The following is a 25,772-nucleotide window of genomic DNA, read 5'->3' as shown; positions in this document are numbered from 1 at the left end:
AGCATTTGGCTGTCATGAACTGTGGTTGGCCAGCTGCATTATGTGATGACAGATACGTAAACAAAAGGCACAAAATGACGAAAATATCACATACAAGTGAACTTGCCAATCAAAGGTAAGACATTCGATACATACTCACATTGGATAGGTTTAATTGACCACACTTTCTCACGTAATCTGGCCAGAACATTAGCTACACTGCATCAACACGATCCAAGCTGGCTAACGTTAACATTCGGGCTATGTTTATCAATAGAGTCATTGTTTATGATAAATTATTATTGCCTCCGTGTGAGTTTTGACAAGTGTGCTATACAAAAGGTAAAACTGCAACTATGAAGCGCAAAGTGAACACGATCACATATGGCTAACTAGCACGTTAGCTTCCAACATTAGCTTGCGACACGTGACACACAAGCAATGTAAACTAGCTAGGTAGTAATTTTATGGTTCCAGCGGTTTAATCTTATTAGGGATACATCAATAAACTATAACTAAATCTGACAATGTTCGTCAATCTGTTTCTATAGCTATATAAATGATGTTGCAGCTAGCGTATGTTACGGTCGCGTAACCGAATTGTATTTACATACAGTCTAAATAATATTAAATAAAACAAATGACACTAGTACGGCCTTAAATTACATTAGACAACACCTAATAGGATTAACCCGACCTGCTCACAGCGGCTCGGTTGTTAGCAAAGTGAGTTAGCTTAGCACGCTAAGCTACAACGCTAACACGCAGCGAACTCATTAGCCTAGAATTCGAGAGACGGCCGAGGAGAGTCCAAACGGAGATGAACTCCCGTAAAAAACCCAAACAAGCGCCGCTATGTTCGACCCCCCCAAAACCCACACCACGACGACACATTTTCTCTGCTGTCGTCTGATGTCAATTCCTCAAAATGGGGTCTGTTAACGTACGTCTCCGCCATTTTGTGACAGGTTTTTCATTGAGCAAAGGGGTACGTGTAATGGTTGAATGTAACCCCATCAAGAAGATATGCTTGGCAGTTACACAGCGAAGGGACCGTGGGGTAATTTCCAAGCATCCCCTGGAGATTATGAGCACAACTATAGCGCATGTAATAGCATTTGAACACAAAACACTATGAGACACAACTAAAAACTGACAGCAAATAATGCTCTTCCACCAAATAGGCTTCCACCTACGTTAGTTTCCTCTAATATGTGTCCCTAAAACAGGAATGTAAAATATTTGCTGCGGTATATTGATAGACATGACAACTAGTGAAGTATAATCTAATTAAAGTGTTTAAAATTGTACTGACTTGCACGTTATCCTCACGTTTTATTACACGATAAAACGTAGTATCTTCCACACAATTAGCATTTCTGACCTTAAGTCATATTTATTTTAACAAAAAAAACTTCCTGCAATAGACAATTTGTCAGACGGTCCCTAAAAAAGAAAACAGTCGCTATTGTTCCGCCACCAGCTCTGCCCTGGCCCGGGATGCAATGCGACCAGTGGCCACAGAGGGCGCTGCACGCATGGCAGGGCCGGCCTCTCCGCGGCCTTCTCATCTTTTTGTCTGAGAACAGGATCCCTCTGCCGCTCTACAGTGTGTGCGATAGCCTCGGAGCCGCGTCCGTACCACACTGTCAAACCACTCCAAACGAATACAACCGCGACCAAACGCATTCATCCAGCACCTTCAGCCATGGCGCGCCGAATCTGCCGCTAGATCGGTCGTATTTGGGACTATTCGTTGCAACTTAGTCCGGGTTGAATCGCTTGCTTGCTGTGTGCATCAGTCTTTATTAGCGAGCTTCCCCGCTCTCTTGCTATCAGCTTATTTAACTTTTTTTAAAAACACACTCAGCTTCGCGAATGACTGAGCGCCGGCGGAGTATGGGATCCTTGGCGTCTTAGGAAGCGAGCGAAGTGGGCTTTAACCGTTCAAACGATGGCAAATTCGACGGGGAAAAACCTTCCAGATCAGCGGCGGAAAGGACAGGCTTTCCTGGACGAGCTGCGGCAATTCCACCAAAGCAGAGGGTGCGTCTTTTATTCTTCATTAACTTTAAAACCCACACTTAAAGTGTCACCAGGAGACATTTTGTGCTCTTTTCTGACGTTATCCCCCCGCAGATCGCCGTTCAAGAAGATTCCTATCGTGGGTGGGAAAGAGCTGGACCTGAACGCTCTCTACATCAGAGTCGTCTCTTTAGGTGGATTTGCTAAGGTGAGTGGGAACTAAAAGTGGCTTTTTCTCCCCACCACACACACCGCTGCTGCATGTGGACTGCTCTGCAACTCCCGGGACAAGTGGAAACCCCCACCACCAACAGAAAGACGTTAGTGGGTCGTTGTTGGCCTTGTGCTAGTATTGCCATGTATCTCTATTGCAATGTGCTGTTGTGTTGTTGTGTGAGTGAGTGTGTGTGTATATGTGTGTGGGCTCTCCACTTGGAGCCGCTCAAAATTAGCGGGCACGTTTAACATCGATTGCCACGGAGGACGAACGGAACCCCCACTCCGGAGCGCTTGTAGACACTTTGCTAGCACGGAAAGCTTAATTTTTTTGGAACCCCCCCTTTCCTCGCCATTTTCCTCGGCTTCATGGCTGCTCACAAAACGCAGGCCTCATAGGCCCCGTATAGTGAATAATGTTAACTCTATCCACCACAACCACAAATAAACGTCATAACACAAAGTAACACATTCCCACTCCGCCGGCGGACTCAGTTTGGTAGGAGTTTGGCGTCGTTTGCGTCCACAACTAGCATGGAGGCAAAGTCAAGTTAGCCCTGTTAGCCTTGTTGCTAACTAGCCTCAACTGAAACGTGAAGTCTCACAGCACGTCAACATGAACACACTATTGTGTTGTTTTTTGTGTTACTGTCATTAATATATAGTTTTGCCAACCAGTTTTAACAAGTTAGTGATTTTTTCCACCCCTAATGGTGGGGAGTGGGGACGTGTAGGTAGAGCACCAGATGGTTGCCGCTCTTTTTCTCCTTACAGGTGTTCTTTTACGTTTTTTTGTGCCTCCTTTATAACACAAATTTCCCTCATTTCAGGTGTCTGACAAAAACCAATGGATTGAACTCGGAGAGGACTTTAACTTCCCAAGGAGTTGCTCCAACGCTGCATTCGCTTTAAAACAGTACTACCTTCGGTGAGTAGCCTCCCAGGCAGCATGTGGGAATGTTTACAAGAGGCGCTTTTTTGCTTGCTAGGAACCAGTGGCTTTATGGTGAAAATGTGTCATGACATCATGCAGGGGGGACTCTTTTAACTTGCATGATGCAGAGTATCTATGAGGTAAATCAATGTGGTGTGTATATTTTTGGAACTCATTTGTTTTCATGCTGTGTTGCATGCATCAACACTAGTCAGCTGCAAGTGATGGGAGTCTGGCATTTTGCTTGAGTTGCCACCTGTCTGCAGGAGAACACCCTTAAACGCCTACTTTGCAAGGTGTCCCTCAGACTAGCAGTTATTCTCCTGCCCTCCCCTCTAACTGTATACAGCTGCTCTCAGTTCCTTATAAGCGCACAGATGCACATCAGCTTTTTACTAGAGAGAAACGGCAGACGTTCAGTGCTACTTGTGGAGACAAACTTCGATTAACCAGCCTTCTATTTAGTGTGAACGAAGGAGGCAGGAGAGCATGGCTAAATGGCGCTGTGAACCAGGCAGTGCCTTCTGTGGAAGTATCGATGGGAAAAGGGTGCACTCGCAAAAGAAGACATAAAGTGGTCTGGTTTGCATTCACACTTGTATAAATGTACGCTGATTTAATTGTATGCATTGATTTGGACAGACACGTACATTGTGCCATGACCTCACGCACCCAAAGCAACAGGATGTCATCTTGATCACATTCTATCATTGGACTTTCTATGATAGATATTTTCACAAGCTGCTGATGTTACATAGGATGTAAATTGCATAAAGTTAAAAAGTTTCCCAGAGATTTGCTGCGTAACACCAATGCCCTGTAATGACAAGAGCCAAGGATGTTTAACTTCTGCATTTGAGCTTCTTGGCTTGCATTTAAATCTTATGTATTGATGATTTTCACGCCACTCTCTATATGTTAACCACGTGTTCAGTGTTTTAGTGCGGTTGACGCTTGCCTCACTCAGGACTAGAGTCCGCTGACAGATGGAGCGAGACCAATCTCTTCAAGTTGTCCTGGGCTGCGTTTACTCTTCTAGTAGAGCCAACCGACAAAAGTGTGAGCGCACCTTCCTAACTTGGAGGCTCAGGAAATATTTAGCAAGTGCAGCACACTGTGCCACGCCGACTTTTATGACTGATTCCAGGATATAATGACCTTAAGTGACCAACTTGTGCTCATTTGTCAAATTGTGTTGCTCCCTAAATACTGTGGGGTGGTGAAATAGGGAGCAGCAAACACAGGCTGACAGCTGAGGGAAGCCTGCATGCAGAATATATCATTCTCATGTCACAACAGCCGTTGGAGCTAATTTGTTGATTTTTATCAAAGGAAGCCGTGGCAGACAGTGAATGATTGCTACATATTTTTGCTGACTGTGTATGGTTCCAAAATTCAGTTTTCTTTCACCTATAAAATAATCACTGCGGGGCAAGGTTTCCTTTTGGCCTTCATCCAGGGTAGAGGTTGCTGTCTGACATACGGGATATTTTCTCTGAATGCTTTGTTGACGTTTGCTAACGTCAGTTGTTAACCTTGGTTAGGCGGTTGAATGGCCATGTGTGTAACTAGTAGCTGCTTTGAGCTTTTTAAGCTGAACTGGAGTCGTCTTAGAATCATTTAAAAAGTTGGCCTTGAAGTGTATTTGAGTTAGATTTTGGAATTTGGCTATTTCTTTTACTTTTCTGGGTATTATTGGAATAATGAGTTCTGAACACTTGTTTGAATGCCAGCAAAATAATGCAGATGTGTTGTGCCGTACTAGAGGTGTGCATGCGTGTCTTTCAGCTTCTTACTGGATGTCATGTTGTCCCAGTATAGCTAGAAAACAACTGAATCAACTGTGCCTCAGCTCCGATTTGCTTTAGCAGCGTCCAACTACAATCAAGTTATGTCCTTTCATAGTTATTTTGCAAGATTTAGAATGCCTTGCTGTGTCCTGTTTGAAGACAAGTGTTGCAGGGGATCAAACCCATGGCTTTTCTGCTCTAGTCTTTTTCTACAGTTTCCTCTGAACGGACAGTCCGGCCGGCCGTGCTTCCCGCTCACCGCAGAGCAATAAGCACTCACTGAAGTTCAGTGTCTATTTGATATGTGAATGTCTGGCGGTAATGAGTGAGAAGCTTGCCAGAGACATTTCTTCAGCTCGTTTTCAAGTCGTTGAGGGGCTACTTTTGACATGAGACCCCGGAGAAGGTGCAGCGCTCCTTTTTGGAGGACTGCAGATCATGCAAGAATGTTTGATGTGTTCTCAAAGATGTAGAAGACATGGGAGACTGTGAAAGTGCCTCCTAAATAAAACGGTTCCAAACAGAGCGCCTTGTTATTAAAGCCCTAATAAAAGTCATCACAGCTGCATTGCAATGGCCACTATCCATGACTTTTTAATGACTCAGCAGCCTTCATAGCATACAAAGTATTACAATATAACAACCTAACGCTTTTATATGCTTATTTGGACATATCCGTTTCCCAAGTGTGAGACTGCTGCTGCAGCTGCAGAGTAGCCCACTCTGCTTCCTAAGCTGATGTGGTTTGATAGTGATGCTTTGCATTTCAGCCAAAATGTTTACATCTCGGTTTTGTCTGGCATAATCACTATCATATGAATTTTTTGAATATACTTCAGAGATAAACCCTTACAGGGCCATCCAGTTGTGATTTTTCTGTAAAAGAACCTTTATTTTAGAATGAATAAAACATGCAGAGAGATGAGGTTGTTGATGTCCTCCAGTTTACAATTTGAGAGACAAGTCAGGTGACCGTTACGCTGGTTTAACCTCCTCTGCCGCCACTGTGCCCTCAGTGGGAGGGAAGCAATCCCAGGAGGCACAGACATCTAGGAACCACTTATTCAGACTGCTGGTAGCTCAAACTTGTCTATTTTTTATCCTGATGGGGTTCTGGCGCATGGCACACACTGGGAACAGTTTTAATGTCTTGTTTTAGATGGAGTATTTTGCAGTGCAGACTTGTCATTTCAACTCATTGTGTGGATATTTTCAACTGTCATTAAATGCAGGAAGAATGCATCAGACCTGGCTTTTTCTGCTGTAATATCATGCTATGTATGAGTGGAGCAATTGTGGGATACATTGTGCTCATACCTTTCTTGTTTTACGCACCAAACGGCAAGCAAGCCTTTGCTACTGTTGTTTGTGACGGTTGACCTGTAACCATTTTACAGGTGTTTGCCTGTGGCAGCATCAACCCAAAGGCCTGATTTTAAAAGGGAAAAAAAAGATATAGTGGCTGCATCATCTTTTGTGCTCACGCAGCAGAGTTTCACACATTTAAGCTCAGCATATTGTTTCTTTTTATGTGCGGTGAACAGATGCTCTTAAATTAAGCGTTCCTCTCAGTGTGACGATGTTTTATTGTAATATTGGCCCCTTGCTAACACTGCATGTATGTGCAAGTTTTGCACCCATCTGTGACCCCTGACTATCCACCATAAGGCCTCCACATTCTCATGACCCCCGCAAGCAATTAGATTAATTGTCCCGTGAGTTTGCTCATTCCTGTTTGTCTTTTGAATCACTTTTAAAGCAGATGTCAAAGATTTTTCTGCTTTAAACTCTAATAATCAGCTTTTTCAGATGTAAACAAGCAAAGCGCCATTTTTAATGTACTTTCTGCATTAGACAACATATCGAACCTTTCGTCTAAGCAGAGGCACTCTATCTACTGATATAAGCTCCAGACACATTTCTTGACCTTTTCTGATTGTGTGGTAATTTTCATACCATTTCTTAGGCTCTTCTATCGTCCATGTTACCCCTGTCTGGACTGTCCTGCCAATGTGAAACATTGGGAAAAATATACATATTTTATTAGCTGTTCCTTACCGATATACAGATATTGCTGATACCGTTGTCAACCGATTCCCTCAAACTACTGTAAGGTCATATCTTGTGTAATGAATGAACATGTTATGCTTTTTTTCTCCACTGTGATGCCACTGAATGCATTTCACAAACACTGTGAAACTTAGACAAATATTGCCATATTCAATGTAAGTTATAGAACTTCCCGTATTTATTTTTGACATTTTGACTCAAGTTCTTAAAAAAAAAAATCATAATAGTCAACGAAAATAACATGTTCTCCTACTATGAACAAGAAAGACAGGTTAGTGTTAATAAATTTGCAAATAAAAATCCAATTAAATGAGGCTGGCAATGATACATTTGGAAAACTTCACATTTCCATAAGGTGCAAACTGTAGTTTTTCAAAATTATTCTCTTGTGTATTAATGATTGTTCTTTAACCCAGCAAAAATGTTTTATTGGTATTAATGCAATGAATTTTCTCTAGAATACTGATTACTAAAATATTCGATAGCTGCAGCCCTCGTAGCTTTGCTCTTTGTACTGCTAATAAGCACTAACGGCGCGCTGCTGCCTGGGTTTAGTTTTAGTCACAGCAATAACACTAATATGCACTGATACTGTGTTGTGATGAGTCATTATTAATGCATTGTACATTGGTACTAGGGCTGTGACCATTTATTGAACTATCGCAATAATAAACCCTACGATCGATTATCAAAGCACTCTCGCCGTGTATTGTTTTTTCCCAATTATTCTTAGTAGTTGTTCATTGGAGAGACGTCTGATTTTTACATTTTACATTGTTTATTTTCATGTTGCTCAATCTTATCCGGGTAATTGTCTCTTTCTGGTGATTACGCCACTTCTATGACCTAGCCATCTATTTTCTGTACCGCTTGTTGTCACTGGAGTTGTGGGTATGCTGGAGCCTATCCCAGCTGTCTTCGGGCGAGAGCCAGATGAGTAGGCAGCGGTCCATGTTTAGCTTTTCCACAGTTGAAGGTCTTCTGGGTTTTTGATGTTTGTCTGTTTCGGTGTTGGTGATTTCCTCGGTCTGGGTTAAGAAACTATTTGGGAAACTAATGGTATAAGCACCATCCTGTAATACGCATTCAGTCCCAAACTTTCCTTTATCTGAGGCACGGTATCAAAACAACTGTCTTCAAAATGTGCCGAACAAGCGTCTTTTCGAAATGCGAACAGCCTTACTCCATCTGCTTGACCGTTTTGAGCAGAAGCCTCCCACACAAAGATCGGGCATACAGAATATAGAACAACAGAAAATGCACCACAACAATACGAAAACAATGCATTCCATGCTTAGGTCCGAGAGTGAAGGTTCTTCCTCCTCCTCCAGTAGTGGTGAAATATGTTAAAGGATAAATATGTCAACATCTAACACAGGAAACGTGCCTTTCAGTGTTATTTTACATGATCACTTTTTGATGTCATGAGGACTTTAAAGTCCCCCCACAGATACAGTCATTGCAAATTGCTTATTTACAATCCAAAGCTTATAATTAAATTTATAATTGAAATAATTAGACAGCGTGGACATGTTGAGCAAGCAAGGTTGCTGCTGTGTGGCGCATGACATCACATAAAAATTGGTACCGATACCTCATTTTTTAAATCCATTATCGTAATGAACCAACTGCTTAGTCAGGATTAATATCAATACAAGTTTCTTGTCAACAATAGACATGATGCGTCTCACGCCAACGGCAAAGTTACAGCCAAACTGCATCGGGAGGTCGTCTACAGCCAGAGTTGTTGATGCTAATGTTTTTTTGACTTGGTGCTAATTGGGGACCCCGGTGGTTATTTGCATTTGCAGACCACGCAACTGGTGACTATTGGAGACGCTGTGTTTAACTTCAATAGAGGTTAATTGGAGCATTTATTGTATGTGGCTTTTAACTTAGTTTGCATCATTTGTTTTTTTTTAATTCCCATCACCTCAGAAGGCCTGCTGCAGACTGTCGGGATCCTCTGATGAGAAGCAGTTGTGGATAAAGATGAGCTCATGTCCACCAGTATAGCTAGGAGATCTTCCTGGAGGCTTTTTGGTGTTTTGAGTTTCGACCTGCCCAGAGGCAGTGTCGGCAAGCACTGACAGCCTCATCTCTTTCACTTGTCTCCTTGCCATCCAGAAGATTGACAGATATGCCTTGAACTTGACAGAGCGGCTCCTTCACCACTTTTTTTTGTTGCTATGGGCAAATGCACAAATCATGGCTTGATACTTTTGTTCGTGGGCATTTAGTGAACAATGGCTATAAATTCTATAGCAGAAGGCTGTGGTCAAACAGTTATGATGTCAAGGAGAAGGTCAGCACCACATTGTTGTGAATCAGTCGGGACTAGATGGAAGGAAAAGGGATCATTTTTAGAAAATGCAATTGTCAGCACTTGCTTTAATGTCTGACGACAAGCACCACATAAAAAGAGCATTTCTTTCCCTCCTTGACAACGGCCACCAAGTAAAACTTGCGCCATTGTGAAAGAAATGTGTTTCTCCGCTTCAAGCAAGCCCTTGGATTGTTGCACATAGCTGCTCGCTGAGATGCGGATGTTTGCAGCTGTAAAAGACTCCGGTGGTATTAGTACCGTCTTGTGCGCTGACCTTTCCATGTGTATGCGCCTGTCATACGCCATCAGTGAAAGTCACGGGGGTACATTCAGAGCACCAAAATCAGTATTTAGCACAAGTGCTTGGAGTTATTTGACTATGTAATGGGCTCTCTGTCAGGGATGGGAGTTTTCTGCTGTGCTGTGCTGTCAAGTCGTCTCCATTGTAAAGTCTTAATCAATCAATCACATGAAACCAGTGCTGGGATTATTGACAAATCCAATCAGACAGAATTTATAGGAGGGTGTGTTTTCCATGTTTGTATCCACATCCAGCAGAGGGCAGTGGACTCAAACATACAAGGGGGCACCAGGGGCAGATGCTGACTGAAAACCAGGACTTAATGCACTTGAGTGATTCAGGTGACTTTAAACAACTTCATGGGGTTTTTGCTTGTCAATTGCCATCCTTTGCTGTTTTTAAGTAGAGGTAGATTTACATCAGTCACAGGATGTGAGGCTGTTAAAATCAAACTTATTTCACATTTCAATATTTATGTGCCATTGTGTGGGTGATATTTCAAATTTAAGTATTGATCCAATCCCAAGCAAATTGTTTTTGCTTTTTGATTTGTTCATGTTTATAATCAGGTTTTAGGCAAACAAAAAAACATCAACAAACTTATCTGTGAACAATTCGACAAATTTAAGACAATGGAACAATGTGAAACAACCCATATTATTCCCGTTATTCCCTTTCCCTTTGTATTACATAAATTCCGTCCATTTCCTCATTAAGGTCATGTGTGGCTGGAGCCTATCCCAGCTGACTTTGGGCGAGAGGCAGTGAACACCCTGGATTGGTCGCCAACCAATCAGAGGGTACATACCATTTAAGCATTCCAATGTTTCCCACAGGCCTGTAGTCTATTTGTGGTGGTGGTTGTTTCATTTGCGTAATACGCATATGTATGTATTTAAAAAAAAAAAAAGGCTAATGTCATGGGCACATAAAAAATACGGACCGTTGTCGCAAGTGGCTCCCGGGCTTCACTTGGGACACATATTTCACCAAGAAGTGTTACCAAACAGCAGAAGAGTGTCTCTAAGCGCCGTCTTCTGAGCACTAGTGCTATAGTGCTACCCATGACTCCTGCTAGTCAAAAGCTGGGCTGCATGCTTGTGAACTTTCACAGAGGTGGTAATGCATGTTCCCAGGGGTTGTGGAAGTGCCCTGCGTGTCTGGATCTCCTTTCCTGTGGCTTATACTTGGCCTTTGGTGACCACTTGCATTTGATTACCAAGTAAATGCATGACACAAGAAACAACAATGCATACCGTGTGGTAATTCGGAGTGATGCATACAGCCGCCTGACAGGTAGCGGCACATTAATTTAAATAACTGCATTGGAAACACTGCAATCACATTTAGTTGTGGACAATGGAGAGTCTCTAATTAACCTAAAATGCCTATTTTGGGAATGTGAGAAGAAGGTGGAGTACCCAAAGAAAATAAACACAATAAAAACTAAAATATTTATGAAAATAAACAATACCCTTGGTATTGATCCAAATAGCAATCGGCCCAACCTGAGCTACAACGTTGATCGAAGAGTTGAGGAGGATTTTGCATATCCCCCCCAACCCCCGGCTTGCTGCTTTTCCTCCAATTGCTATGAGAAGCACCTTTTTAAAGGGGTCAACTTTTGGGGGGTGGGGGAGACCTTACAACCAGGTCATCATGCATGTGTGCATGTATGTATTAAATAGTGTGCAGACCCCCACCGCACCCATCTATAGTCATTATCTGCTTTTGGCCAGACAGCGGTTGATGACGCTGCTTTCGGGAGCCGTGCCCTATCTCTCCCGCTCGTCTCGTTCGCTCGCTCCTTTCTCTCCCCTACCAGTGGCGTGTATTTATAGTCAAGTGTGTCACCCGGCAGCCAGCGGACGGGGGATTACCTCGGCCATGATGATGAACAAGCAGGGGCCTCATTCAGTAACAGCCACTGGCTGGTCGGGTGACTCACGGCCACACAGGCAGGGTTCACCACACTCTCACCACAAAGGTATTTGACTTGATATGTGTGTGTGTGTGTGTGTGTTTTTGGAGAGAATGCTGGCCCTTCTGAAGAGATTACGTTACTTTATCATGCAGTGGAAGAATGACTTCATTGCTCATGTCTCCCTATTTCCTAGCAAATGTTTAGAGGATGTATTTGTTGCATGAAGTTTGCTCCTCTTAGCCAGCTCATGTTTCTGCAAAAGGCTTTTGTTAAATTTTAAAGGTTCTCCTAAAAGCTTGTGATTGGACGTGTTGTTGCTCAAACGACCCCTTGAATGTAAATTTGATTAAATAGCACTTAATCTCACGTTACCTCTTCCCCCATCCATGATACAAATGTACAAATGCAACAGTTACTGCAGTGAAAGATATACTTGTGCGCCAAATTTGAGCAAAAAAAGCCAGTGAATAAATTTTAACAAAGCAGTATAGATGTAGTAATTTGGTTGCATCAACAGCAATATAGAGGTAAACATGACATTTTAATGGAACTACATGGGAATTTGTGCGGTAGTTTTGCCATATTAATTGTGACATTACATTATTTTACCCTCCCATGCTACTGATTTAATGAGATTGTATTTGTATGTTGTATGCTAAAACACTCATCACATGGCATTGTGCTTAAGTTTTCCTGCAGCTCTTTCAGTTTTGAGTCATTGAAAGCACCATCGTCACTCAGTCTGTCAAACTTAACTTTCCATTAAGTATTTATTTCTGGTCCTTCGCTTTTTTCTGTGGTTGTATGTTGTCTCAGCTGGTGTTGCTGTACCCTCTTTAACTTGTCCTCGTGCAAGTGAAATGGCATTTTTGAGATAATGAAAGGGATTTTTGTGCCCCAATGCTGTGTGGGAATATTAAATATTCATGCTGTATCCACTTTTTGCCAGAAAACCCCCGAGCTTGGCGTTTTTTTCATGATATGTTCAACATTTTGTCTGTCTTTTATATGTAGCCACAGAGAGAGTAACACATTTCTGTTGCCTTGTCCCCGCACAGATACTTGGAGAAGTATGAGAGAGTCCATCACTTTGGCGAGGATGATGACGAGGCGCAGCCAGGGAATCCCAAAACCTCTCTTCCAGTTGGCGCAATTCCCACATCCTACAACTACCAGCAACATGTTGTTTCAGGTAGGCCCGGCATGCTTGTTTTTTGCATTGCGGTTATCAAGCTCATTTGAGCTTAGCGCCCATCTTTCTGCCATGTCTTCTCTATCAAGTAGCTTAAAATTAGTGTCGTAACAAACTGCTTGTACTGTTAATCCTCATGCTGATATGTTTACGGTGCCCCATCACTGCATCTTTGCCCCTTTAAGCACATTGGGCATAGGGCATACACATGTTGTGCATTTTCTGACTCGTTCAGCCCAACATTTGAACATCATCACCTACATGGAGATTGCTTCCTGTTTATCATCTCAAATGTGCAAGGCCAAATGCTAGTTTTAAGCTGAATGTGCCTCAGCCTTTTGCCATCCATGCAGCTCGCTCAGCAGCATATTGATGTAACTTATCACTTTTATTGCAGGGTGGTGTTTACCTCACAGTACTTTGCCGCCGTGTTGGAACCAAGCCCACCAGGCAGGCAATAAAGGATTGTGTGGAAGTTACTTATACAATTAATTGATAAATCAGGTGGCAAAAAACATGTATCCTCTGGACAAAAGCTCATCTGAGAGAGCACATATTTCCAAGTAAATTGTTACATGCCATTGGCAACGTCTCTTGCGTACACACATACACACACAATATGTTTGCTCCTGCTGAGCAGCTCTGAGGCAACTTGACATTCATGAAAGGAAGCGTGCCTTGGTTTTCTTTTTGCCTATGTTCAGATTAGGGCCTTCCATATTTTATTTGCAAGTGCTCATTGCTTTTTCAGTGCACTGTGCATGCTGTGCTGACCGCACAACATCACAAGGGTGTCAAAAGCGCACCTGACTACCAGCAGTGGATGTTATTTGAGTTCTGACTCATTAAGTGAAGAACCTATTCTATGCACACTGGTAAGCTATTTGCATCCCACCCGAGTCGTACTTTGCAGTCACAGTTGTGCTGTTGTGATGTCGCATCCTTGTGCTTATTTTGTAAGTTGACCTTATTGGAACGTCAATATTTAGTTTATGGTACATACAGCATTGTGCAGAAGTCTTAGGCCACCACTAACTACATTGTGTTAATGAACTTTTTACACAACAATCATTTGACTGATTGATAAATAGGACAGACCCACCAGGGGTTGTGTGAGAGGCAGGGAGTACTTGCAGTGTTCAACATGTACAAATTAATTGTACTCAACATGGAATTTCACTCTTGAATACGCTGATGTGCTTCAAGCACCCCATTTTCCTGGTTTGTTTCGTGTTCAGTCTGTACAGTACAGATAAATAAGGGGGGGGGGGGGGGGGGGTTGATGGAAAATATTTGAGAACCAATGCCATAGATGCGTAAAAATATATAATTACAGTGACTGGCATGAATGGACCCGTCCAACCCCCCAAAAATATGCAAAAATAAAAATTGAAAGGCAAAGGTATATGTAGTATTCTGGTCATTACGTGTCAGTAATGTTCCATTATTGAGACATGATGTAGATGGTCACACTGTGTGAAGTCATGATGTATGAAGATAACCAACCAATCAGCGCTCTGCAGTCCGTGTCGTGATTGTGCTCAGTACCAACGCGTCTTTCACTCGACACACTCACCCACTACACTTCCTCCTAACAGTGAGGTGCATTCATGAACAGCAATGCTACATCACTAACTGAATGTCACTTGAGTCACCTTTGTTTACTACTGTACCAAAAGTTAAATAGCTAAGTCAGAGAAAACACTGCCCTTAGAGTTTTGGTGGTGAATTGCACATCTACCACTGGTTGAAGAGCTGTGAATGGAAGGTGCCGTCAGAAGGGCTGGCGTAGTGACTTTGTTGTAACATAATTCAGCCCTGGGTCACTTACTGTACACACAATGCATAAAGGACATATAAAACACAGTAATGAAAAGATTAAATACAAAAATGTAATGAAACAAAAAAAAGAACTCCTTACACTCAATTTCTGTCTGCATGACTTGGAAAGCTCCACACTTAAACCACAAAGTCATGGCGGTGTAATGACTTGCCCCCCCATCTGCTATGAAGTTTCACTCTCTCTTCTTGTGGGCTGTAGCTCATCCTCTGTATATTCAGGCTCAAAAAGATAAGGTTCTGTGTCCTCGTTTGTCCAAAAGTAGTACTCAGCGGCAGGTCTCACAAAGTCTGCCATGAATGATTAGTAGACACATGCTTGACACGCTGCTGTTGTTGATGGAAGTATGGCATGTTATCATGAATGTACCTGTCACAGAATATGTATAAAACAATCAAACGTTTTTGTTTTTTTTAAACGCTTTATAGTCTAAATGTTGCACAACATGTAACACTGTGCACTGTTGGCTCTCTCATGCCAGCTGTTTTTCTCTCCTTAGAACGCACAGAAAAGGGAAAGACATATGTTCTCATGTTTCACATAAGGATAGTGGATGATGGGCAAAATTTCCAAAAAGTGCACATTTCAAATAAAGCAAAATAAATGGGACAGACTTGCCTTAAAATGGTGTGATGTTATACCCACATACTGCTCATATTTAAGCCATTCATCTTTTGTTTTTCTTCTCTCCCTAGACTATCTCCGCCAAAGCTACGGGCTGTCTACAGATTTTGTTCCGCCGTGCGACTACAACAAACTGGTGCTGTCTCTCCTTTCGGGCCTACCCAACGAAGTGGACTTCGCTGTCAACGTTTGCACTCTACTCTCCAATGAGAGCAAGCATGCCATGCAGCTGGACAAGGACCCCAAAGTGGTCACATTGCTATTGGCCCACACTGGTGTCTTTGATGACTGTACGTTCCCTGGCCATGTTCCTCTATCTTTTGGTTGTAAAGAAACAACTAATGATCCTCTTATGTTCCTTTTTATGTAGCGCTAGGCAGCTTCTCCGGGGTGTTTGGTACTGACTGGAAGGAGAAAACATCCCGAGACTTTATCAGGGTAAAGCAGATGATTCTTGTACTAAGAAGTGAAACGATTACATCACATTTTGTAAAGGCCGTATTCCTGTATTGGAAACTGTTTGTAATGCTTTGCTAACAACTGATTTTCTTGCCATTCTCTGCAGTTTTGGAAAGAGGTGGTGGAGGATGCTGAAGTCAGGGAGCTGATCTGGGACAAGAGCAGCACAGCACAAGGTAAGCAGGCTTTATGCGCTCAATGCCACCAGCGACATTAAAGGGCTATTACACCGCTTTCCTGTTGTATTACAACCTACTTTAAGCCAGGTTTTCACCATGCTGCTCAGTATATAGGGACCCGTTAATCATCTTCTGTCCTCTTCCACATTTTGTCTTGGAAGGCTTATTTTCATGCCAAGATTTTCTAGCATTCATTGCTATCCACCGCCTCTTTCTTGTCATTACACCCTGCTGCTTGCCGAGATGGCTTCTTGTGACACTGTGGTCCGACAAGCACAAATTCAACACTCCATAGTAGTGCAACCTTGCTTGTCTTTCCCATGTATTAAGCTACGAATGATAAAAATACTATTCCAAAATACTATTCTATGCAAGGGTACCGACTGCAGCACCTAAAGGGTGGATCTAGAATAGCTATAGTCTGAGGAGCAACAAAATAAAATCCACCTTTTTAACATCCATGTTAAATGTTGCTTATTGAAAAATGGTATCCCGCTTCCTCTATCTTGTCACAGATGGTACATCAGTAGCAGAACGTTGGCAAAGCCTTTTCCACCCACCACGGAACCAGGGCATCAGCGACATGGAGGCCCAGCGGGTGCTGCAGGTCGCAGTCATTCTGCGAAACCTCTCCTTTGAGGAGGCAAACGTCAAGCTGCTGGCAGCCAACCGAACGTGCCTGCGCTTCCTTTTGCTCTGTGCTCACTGTAACCTCATTGCACTCCGACAGCTCGGCCTTGACACTTTGGGCAACGTGGCCGCCGAGGTGAGCCTCTTTTTTTTCTTTTTGTGGTTATTTGCATAATCCGGCTGGAAAGGAAGTTGCGATCAAAACTCTTTTTGAGGTAATGTAATCAACAAATAGCATGTATTGCTATCAAACTATGCAGTGTTAACATAATTGGTGCAATAATTAGCTGAACAGCCAACCTGTTTGGGTATTAATTGCGATATTGTCTCCCAAAACCCGACCGATTCATGAATAAATAATTGCTCTGCTGTTGGGGGGGAGACACAAAATAAAATCAGCTTCAGCTACATGTTTTAAGAACAAATGATGAAAGTAGTTGGTAGGCCCTTATGTATAAACTTTATGTATGTTAATGTATTGCTCTGCAGGGACGTGACTCCTTATTAAAATGCTATTTCTAGAAAATGTATGCAAAGAGCCTTTGTTATGAGTTAACACTAGATGGGGCAATTTTTGCATCCATAGTATACATTAAAACATGCTTCTCCTAGGTCTAAACTGCATATAGCATTGATGAATGCTAATGAAATTGCTTTTTTATGCATCAGATTTGTCATTTCAAACCGCATGCTTAGACATGTGCTGTGAATTCTTCTCTTGAGGTTCCTGAGAAATTATGTCCCGGAAATGTTTTTTATTTTAATAGCTTCAGCTTGATCCCGTTGACTTTCGGATGACTCATCTGATCTTTCACACCATCACCAAATGCTTGATGTCCAGAGACAGGTTTCTCAAAATGAGAGGTGAGGCTTCCAACCATAAAATCCTATTCCGTTATTACAAATCACTTGTAGCCCAGGCAACTAAGCATCTTCTGTGCAATTTCTCTCTTAAATTTTTTTTTTTTATTTTAGCCATGGAGATCCTGGGCAACCTCAGCAAAGCAGAGGATAATGGCGTGCTCATCTGCGAGTATGTGGACCAGGATTCGTACAGGGAGGTTATGATGCTCCTCACTTTGCCTGACCTCATGCTCCTCATGGCCTCCTTGGAGGTGCTCTACCTATTGGCTCAGCTTGGAGAGGTTCCCTGCAGCAAGATCGCCTCAGTTGACCATAGCATAGGTAGAAATCCTCAAACATGCGCCTGTGGCTCAAATCAAGTATGGTGGGAAAGTTTGTTTAATCACCCAATTTTGCAAAAGTGATCATTCTGCTTTACAGAAGGTTTAAAATCTTGGACTTTGGGTGGTTTGTATGCTTGCCAAGTTGTCCTACTCAAATTCAAATCCCTCTCCTTCTACCCTGGAAGTATTTTGGATTTAGTTCTTGCTAAGATGTTTGATTTACTAAATGAATGTGATGTTGCTGAAAATCTCTGTGTACTGAACATTGGTGTCTGGTGTCTTTTTTTTCTGTCCCGTCAGACTTGTTAGTGAGGTTAGTGTCTGTTGACCTTCATACATTCGGACCAGATGCCCTAACAGCGGTACGGTTGATCGAGCATCAGGCCAACACTGAACAGGCAACGGAGGTTCGACCACAGCTGGTGGAGCAGGTACCTGCGGCCGTGCAGGGAGCAACATCTACTGGTGAGTGCAGACAGTGGATGATGCCTCGAATAAAATAATAAGATACATTAATTTTTTGCTGCAAAACAGTTTAAAAAGCCACAACTTTGATGTTTAAGCCTTGTGAGATTTGTAATCATCTGATTTCAAAGTTGTGCAGACTATATTCCCTCCAGTTTACCAGTGAACGTGCCAAACTGTCACTTGGATTTTATGTGATTTTGTACTGTTGGTTAGCAATGAAGCTGTAAACTCGCTATGCATGAGAGTGTAAAATATTACATGACTTCAGTGATTAGTGAGCCCCAGCAAGGCATGCAAGCTTGGCATTCTGGTTAAGTTTTGCAGCACTCTCATGTAAAGTCATTACATTAGTTCATCTGACATCTAGTGGACAGTTTGAGGAGTGACATTTTTGTTGATTATAGTGCACCCTGACATCGCTTAATTGACTTGACATATTTTGTTTTCTCCTTCAGCATCAAGGGCTTCGGTTCAATCCACGCAACCGCCGCCTGGCATTGTCGAACTTGACGGAGAGAAATTTACGCTGCAATGGTAAGAGAGTTGTAATTATTGTGGTATTTATACTGAATGTCTACTGTCTCCATGTCTAAGTGTATCCTACATTCAACAGGCTAAACGCACACTTTGAGACAAACACTGATGGCTCAGTGTCCCGATCAGACATGTACTCCGAGTACCTAGCCACGTGCAGCAAAATGGGACGGAGTAACATCTTGAACTCAACTGGCTTCCTCAAATGTCTACGGTTAGTACCCCCCTCCCCCCACCTTCTTTAAAGACACAGTTGCACACACTGATACAAAACCATCTACAAGGTTACGCCCAAGCCTTTTGAGGTAAAATGAATTATTCACCCGCTAATTAAACCTTACATCGGACAGCGAGGGCATATTTAAACTGAAGCACATAATGTCCTTCAGGGAATATTAAACAGTTGTGACATTCCAACATAACCTTGCCATTACAGGACTGTGTTTCCCAATCATACAATGCGGCGGCAGGAGGAGACCAAAACCAATGGCCCAATTCACATCCTCCTGGTGGGGATAAGGCGAAGGTCGATACCGCTGCCCATTCAACTTTACTACCAGCAGTCTCAACAACAGCAGCAGACGCCAGGTGCAACACCCTCTCCTGTAGTTCGACATGAAACCCCTGGAGACTCACAAGCTCCACCTCCAGGTAAAACCGCATTTGGAGCGTGAAACAAATGTAAAATCTAAAATGCTATGTTTATGCCTTTTATCATGTATAATCAAGTATGATAATATAGGAAAAATAACTTATTAACCCATATTTGTGTGTTGTATGATTAGGGGTACCTCCTGGGAATACACCACAGATGGGACGGACACCAGCCCCCAGCGCAGGCGGTCCAGCTGGTCCTCACCCGGGGCAGTTACAGTCAAATACCCAGGCAGTAGTGCAGCAGCAGCAGATCCGGCCCTGTCCGGTGGTTCAGATCCCAACGTCGTCACCGGCTTCCCAGAACCACAGCCCTCAGAATCCCGCTGCCCCAACTTCCGCACAGCAACACTGCCCCATGCTCCCCACCGGGACACCAGTCACATTATTTCAGCAAGTACCCCAGGGCCACATACTTACGGCCCGGGTACAAGGTGTCTGTCCCCCAATCTCCCAGCACCCACCCCTCAATCAAACCCAACCCCTTTCGGCGCCACAAGGAGGCTCTGCACAGGTAGACCCTCAGTGTGGTGTGGCTGCATCTGCACCCACCCCTTCCATCCAGGCGACATCCACGGGGTCACGTGTCACATTTCAGAATATTGCCCCCAAGCCAGCGCCAAACCAGTCAGCTGCACCAGCAGCCACGATAGCCACTCCCAACCAGCAGCCTCAACAACAGGCACAGAGTGTGGTAATAGTCAGTCCCAGCCCTCAGCAGACCCCTGTCTACACCCCTGCCATACACCAAATCGTTCTTGCCAATCCTTCCGCCATTCCCGGCGCCCAGACTATCCAGATAGCAGGGCAGCCTGCACCTCCTTCCAGCCCCTGCCCACCTGCTGCATCCCACTCAAACACCCTCGTACAGCCCAATCAAAGCGTCAGCCAGACACTGTCCATGAAAAGACATCAGCAGCAGCCGTCACTTCAAATGATTCCTCAGACTCCTCCCTCTCAGCCTACCTCCTCCGAATCCAGCTTAATCAAACAGCTCCTGCTTCCAAAGCGAGGACCTTCCACACCGGGTGGAAAGCTCATTCTTCCTGCGCCACAGGTACCCCCTCCCAACAGCACGATAGCCCCGAATTCACAAGTCATCTACCAGGCAGCCTACAACACCCAAGGGCCCTCTCCGCAACCTCAGCAGCTCAATGTTCAGCTTGTTCCTGGTCAAGTTCAGCTCTTGCCAGGCCAGCTCATCTCGACAAGTAGTCCAGCTACAATCATCCAAGCCCCCATGGCAACTGGACAAGTCACATTTACTGTGGTCCCTAACACTGGCTTCACCACGTCTACTGCAGCTGTCGCCGCGGTCAGCGCAATGGCCCCAAGTGTTCCCCAGCCGCCGTTATCGACTGGAACCGTGCCCCAGCAAGCCCCTGCTGTTCCACCACCATCACCACTGCCGCCGAACCCACTCAGAGGAGACAAGATCATCTGTCAAAAGGAGGAGGAGGCCAAGGACGCCACTGGGTTACACATTCATGAGCGGAAAATCGAGGTGATGGAGAACTCTTCTTTGCCAGAAGGGGACTCTGCCAATGGGAAAACCAGTAACGGTGATGTAGGTGATGGAGTAGGTGGCAAGCTGCTAAACGGTCGGAAGTGCATGGAGTCTAATCTACCTCCATACCACTCAGGGAACACCCAGGGGGCACTAAATGGTCCAGCTGTGGAGAGTCCCCCTGCTAATGGGAAGCAGGCCCTCTCCCCTAGACTTGAAGCCCCTCTGGAGGGGAACCCCGACTCTAAAAAGACACTGGTCAATGGGGTGTGTGACGTTGATCGGGGTGACTGTGGTGTCATTAACAAAAACATTCCAAATCACATTGCTTCCAAACAGTACTTGGGGAATGGCGATGTGGGCCCTACAGAGAAGAGTCACAGCTCAACCCCCCCTGCTCCCACTCCTCCGCAGGACACTGCCAAAGCCCAGCAGGCTGAGCGCCTGGCCAATGGACCTCAGGCAGTAGGGAACAGGCCTCCCTCGGAATTAACAAACGGACCTTTGGGGCCGGTTCACGCCGTGCCTGTGCTCAGGCAGCAACTGCTCCCCAATTCCTCCCTCCCTCCGACTCTTCCCGTTTCTTCGCCAAGCGTGGTCACCTCCTCTGCAAACGGAGTTGCCTTGGAGGCCCGGGGCCTCAAGCGGCCGGCTGATAACGACGATCGTACGGCATCGTCCCCCTCCTCGGGCATCCCCAACAAAGTGGGAGTGCGGATAATCACCATCAGTGACCCCAACAACGCCGGCAACAGCTCCACGATGGTGGCAGTGCCAGCGGGAACAGACCCAAGCACAGTAGCCAAAGTAGCAATAGAGAACGCCACTCAGCAGAGGAACTGCTCACCAACGCAGACAGCTGGCTCAACGGTGAGTCACTTTTTAGGAAATGATTTGGTGTCAGGTCTGTACACACTGTTGGCTAAGTGTTTGAATCCAAATCTATAGTATCACCCATTTAATTTTTCAGTGTTTCCCATGATGTGCCCCAAATTCCATAGTAGTAAAACAAAAATGGAAAATGTTAATTAACAGGGTTGCAACGCAAGCTTTTGGAGGTTAAGAAGGTGAGGCCAGTTAAGACCATGTGGCTCTCACTGATACACACCTCCTACAGTAAAGCAGCTGAGAGAACAACTTAAGCCAAGAGAGCGCTTCGGTTACATCTCAGTGTACAATATTGTACATATGAAGACCATGTTTTTTTTTTTTAAAGTAGTGTTTGGGATTTTTTAATAATGCTGTGATTCTCTTCTGCAGCCTACTGTTACCCCATCCCCGCCCCCTGTTACCCAGCCTGCAAATGTGGATAGCAATGGCCCTCATCTCCCTCCAACACAGCAGGCCCCCACGGCACCACCAGAGCAGACCAGGAAAGCGGGGCAAAACTTCAAATGTCTTTGGCAATCCTGTAAAAGGTATAATGAATTGTGGCGATACAGTAAATCTTTCCCCAAAAAGTGCTGATGAATTGTCTTGTTTTGGCCCCCACTAGGTGGTTTGAGACGCCATCCCAAGTGTTTTACCACGCAGCAACGCAGCACGGTGGAAAAGATGTGTATGGAGGCCATTGTCAGTGGGAGGGATGTGACCCTTTTCCACGACAGAGACTGTCCTTTATTACGCATCTACAGGTACGTTTAAAAAAAAAAATGTATAGATGAGGGATGTGAAACCCTTTTTCATCATGTGTAAATAAAATAACATGGTAATAAATTCGCCAATATAAAATTAAAATTCACAGCAAATTGTCATAATTATCACAGCAATACAGGACATATGTACAGGACATTTGTAAAGATAAAGAAAGGTAAAGATTTTGCAGTGCTTGTAAGTACTTTTTAAGTAACATGCACTGCAGAAATTGATACACAATTCTGACAAAGTGAGAATACCATTACAATGTTGTTTGCTAGTTAATCCTGCATGCAAAAAAAATACGTTCAGCAAGAACGACCGAGGGTCCTACTGACAAGGGACAACATGAAATGATATGACAGGACTTGAGTTGGACACCTGTGTTAGGGCTCATGTGTTGGCTTTATTTTATTATTATTATTATTTCATTTTACAATTATTTCAACTTTTCACCCTATAGGATAAGCACTGTTCTCGGGATTCTTTACTGGCTGGACTCAAACTAGAGGAACAGCAAGCCCAACAAAGTCCCAACCAGACTTCTTCCCAGTACGTATGGACAACGATGCTTTAGACTAGGGCTTTTGAAAGTGTGAGGCAGGTCTCCCCTGGGAGGCGTGGCAGCTTGAGAACAATAAAGAAACATTTTTCAAACCTGTTATGTTATGAATTGATTTGGAGTTCATATTTTGACCAAGAAAACCAATGTTGTTTTTAAAGAAACTATTATTATATTGTCTGAGGTGAGGCTCACTGTGCCACACTGCTTTAGTCCAACATGTAGCACGAGTAGTTCACTACAAATGTTTAATATGTGATGTTTTTATTTGTAAAGGACGCCGCCAGTGGCAGGCAGTAGTACACCGGCAGGCCGACCAGCGAAAGCGATCGTCAATCATCCAAGTGCAGCCCTCATGGCCCTTCGCAGAGGCTCTCGAAACCTGGTCTTCAGGGACTTCACTGTGAGTAGCAGCAGTTTTATCTCACCGCCCTTGGTATTCTATCTGTTTGTGAATGGCGTTGCATGCATTTTGTCCGTTATGTGGGTTTACATAATCATTGTTGCTACCAAAAGAAACTTTTTACCTTGATTCAAAGTGAATGTGTGGCTGTGTTTTGTCTCCCTCCTAGGATGAGAAAGAGGGACCAGTGACCAAACACATAAGACTAACTGCTGCCTTAACGTTAAAGAACATCGCCAAGCACTCGGACTGTGGTCGTGTGTAAGTATCGAGTCCGCTTTCTTAGAATTGTGTGTTATTATGGTGACATGGAAGCTTCAAGAAGAAGTAAGCCAACACTGACGTCTCACTGCTTCTTTTTTTTTTGGTGCGGTTTTAAATGGCAGGTTGGTAAAGAAGCACGAGACTCACCTCTCTGTGCTCGCACTAAGCAACATGGAGGTTTCCACCACGCTCGCCAAATGCCTTTATGAACTGACACGCTCGCTTCAGGCCTAACGCCAAAAAGGACAACCTCTAAGAAAGCCCTCCATCCTCACGCGAGGCGAACGAGGACAAAGGAAAGACGCCGGTGAGCCGTAGCAGGTCTGTCGAGAAGGAGAGAGCAGGATCTGGACCGAAGACCTTCCTCCTGCCACTCACTCATCCTCAGCTCCTTCAACCTGTGTTTGAAACCCCACCCCCCCTCACACTCTGGACCACACACTCAAAAACTGCCACGGGGTCTTCCACCAGCTGCCCATCAAGGGGGAGCTCTTTCCGACTGCTTCCCCGAGGGACGACAAATACCCCCCGCAAAGCACCAAACACGAGCACATTTTGTTAGCTTTGTTTTCGTCCCATGAAGTGACGTTTCGATTGAATGAAGACCACCAGGTGGTTCGGGTGCCCGGGGGGAGAAGGCGGGGCTTTGAAAGGCGCCCCACAGGGTTGCGTAGAGGAGGACTCAGCTGGCAACTGGCGCCGATTTTTTTTTTTTCTTTAAAACTTGGTAGCTTGGTTTTCTTACTTGAGTCGATATATTTTCACTTATTTATTATTAATGAAATGAATACCATTACAATTAATAAAATCTTGTAAATATGTTGTGAATATATATAAAGAAGATCCTCTTTCATGATGATGCAGCCACTGGAGAACTTGCTCTGTGGTGTTAATAGAAGCATTACTTTGGTAGGATGAATAAAGTAGTATGTTTTGTTTGGGTTTGTTTTTTTGTTGCTTTTTTTATGATCCCTGGTCACTTGTAACTAATGTGATTCTATACTCAGCAGTGGATGAATGTACTTAAAACCCTGTAAATACTTCTGCAAAGGTACTGATGCTGTAAAGCCTAGGGAGAGGAAAAAAGCAGTTTTTTGTGGAACTGTGACATTTTTGTATTATAATACCTTGTAGAACTCATTTTGCTGGCTGAAAGAGTATGGAATAATATATCATGTCATTTTGTAGAACAAAAAATATTGAAGGTATCCCCCGCCCCCTTTCTGTTCCCTCACACCTTCCCCTCAACGCACACACACACACACACACACACACAAGTGACATATATCTATCCACTGTAAGCGTTTTGTCATAGTACGAGCACAGTGCGCGTACCAAAATTCTTTTTGTATTTGTAAATTGGTTTAAATACATGGAGTTTTTATACAGGTTTTCTCCTGTGTTCTTTGCTTTATGTGCAGGTATAATATTTTCTTCACCACTTTTTTCTATCTTAATATAGTGTGGAGTTTTATTGTACTATTTTTTCATTCTTAATACCATGCCACATTCCGCCTTACCTCACGTCCTCTCCAATTGTCCTCTCGACCGTGTGTTGTGTACCATTTGATGACTGCCTGTCCTATTAGCATCTGCCCGGGGCTACCCAACCATCCTTCATTTCTGCGGTGTCAGTAAGATGTGTGACTAAACATAGACCTAACAGTCTGTTAGAGATTGGCTTTATTTACTTTGGTGACTGTTTATAGTTTTTAAATAAAACACTGAACATTTTTGCTTTGCTTCAATATTTCTCTCTTTTTAAACCATTTTTTCACCTTGAAAGAGTTTTCACACAAAGGCATGTCTCGCTGTGAAAATTGGGTAAACACGTATACAATTCACTGTTTAAACTGCACAATATTAAGAACATTTCACTTTTATCCCACAATATTTCCAATGAAAAATCTCTAATACACTGCTTTGCTTCTACTGGGATCATTTATTTTAGCTTTGAATAACAGTTGAAAGATCTAAATTAAAATTGTGATGACAATTTATGGTATATAGACTGTGAGATGAGATGGTGAAAGTATTATTAACAACTTAGTGACATTTTGAATAGAGTT

The 25,772-nt window shown here is 43.7% G+C and overlaps 1 protein-coding gene across 1 annotated transcript; it reads left to right on the top strand.

Annotated features, from left to right (window-relative positions):
- arid2 (AT-rich interactive domain 2) lies at window positions 1–25,439 on the top strand. The gene is made up of 22 exons (XM_058078065.1): window positions 1–115; window positions 1,850–2,025; window positions 2,119–2,212; window positions 3,051–3,148; window positions 12,624–12,757; window positions 15,293–15,511; window positions 15,592–15,659; window positions 15,787–15,856; window positions 16,375–16,625; window positions 17,257–17,353; window positions 17,465–17,674; window positions 17,977–18,141; window positions 18,600–18,678; window positions 18,758–18,892; window positions 19,115–19,329; window positions 19,464–21,709; window positions 22,100–22,257; window positions 22,335–22,473; window positions 22,938–23,026; window positions 23,313–23,439; window positions 23,609–23,700; window positions 23,826–25,439. Exons 2-22 carry the CDS (start codon window positions 1,934–1,936, stop codon window positions 23,935–23,937), a joined length of 4,890 nt encoding a protein of 1,629 aa, XP_057934048.1. The 5' UTR covers window positions 1–115; window positions 1,850–1,933; the 3' UTR covers window positions 23,938–25,439.
- Window positions 25,440–25,772: the final 333 nt, after the last annotated feature.

Source organism: Doryrhamphus excisus, chromosome 7 (assembly GCF_030265055.1).
Source record: "Doryrhamphus excisus isolate RoL2022-K1 chromosome 7, RoL_Dexc_1.0, whole genome shotgun sequence".
Taxonomy (NCBI): domain Eukaryota; kingdom Metazoa; phylum Chordata; class Actinopteri; order Syngnathiformes; family Syngnathidae; genus Doryrhamphus; species Doryrhamphus excisus.
The sequence above is the reverse complement of the archived record's forward strand: the minus strand, read 5'-3'. Positions and strand labels throughout refer to the sequence as shown.

Excerpts from the sequence above, each read along its gene's own strand:
- arid2 (XM_058078065.1), top strand. The coding sequence starts at position 1,934 with ATGGCAAATTCGACGGGGAAAAACCTTCCAGATCAGCGGCGGAAAGGA. Across the intron at positions 18,893-19,114 it reads GGCTTCCTCAAATGTCTACG|GACTGTGTTTCCCAATCATA; the intron begins GTTAGTACCCCC and ends TTGCCATTACAG. Across the intron at positions 22,258-22,334 it reads CTTTGGCAATCCTGTAAAAG|GTGGTTTGAGACGCCATCCC; the intron begins GTATAATGAATT and ends GGCCCCCACTAG.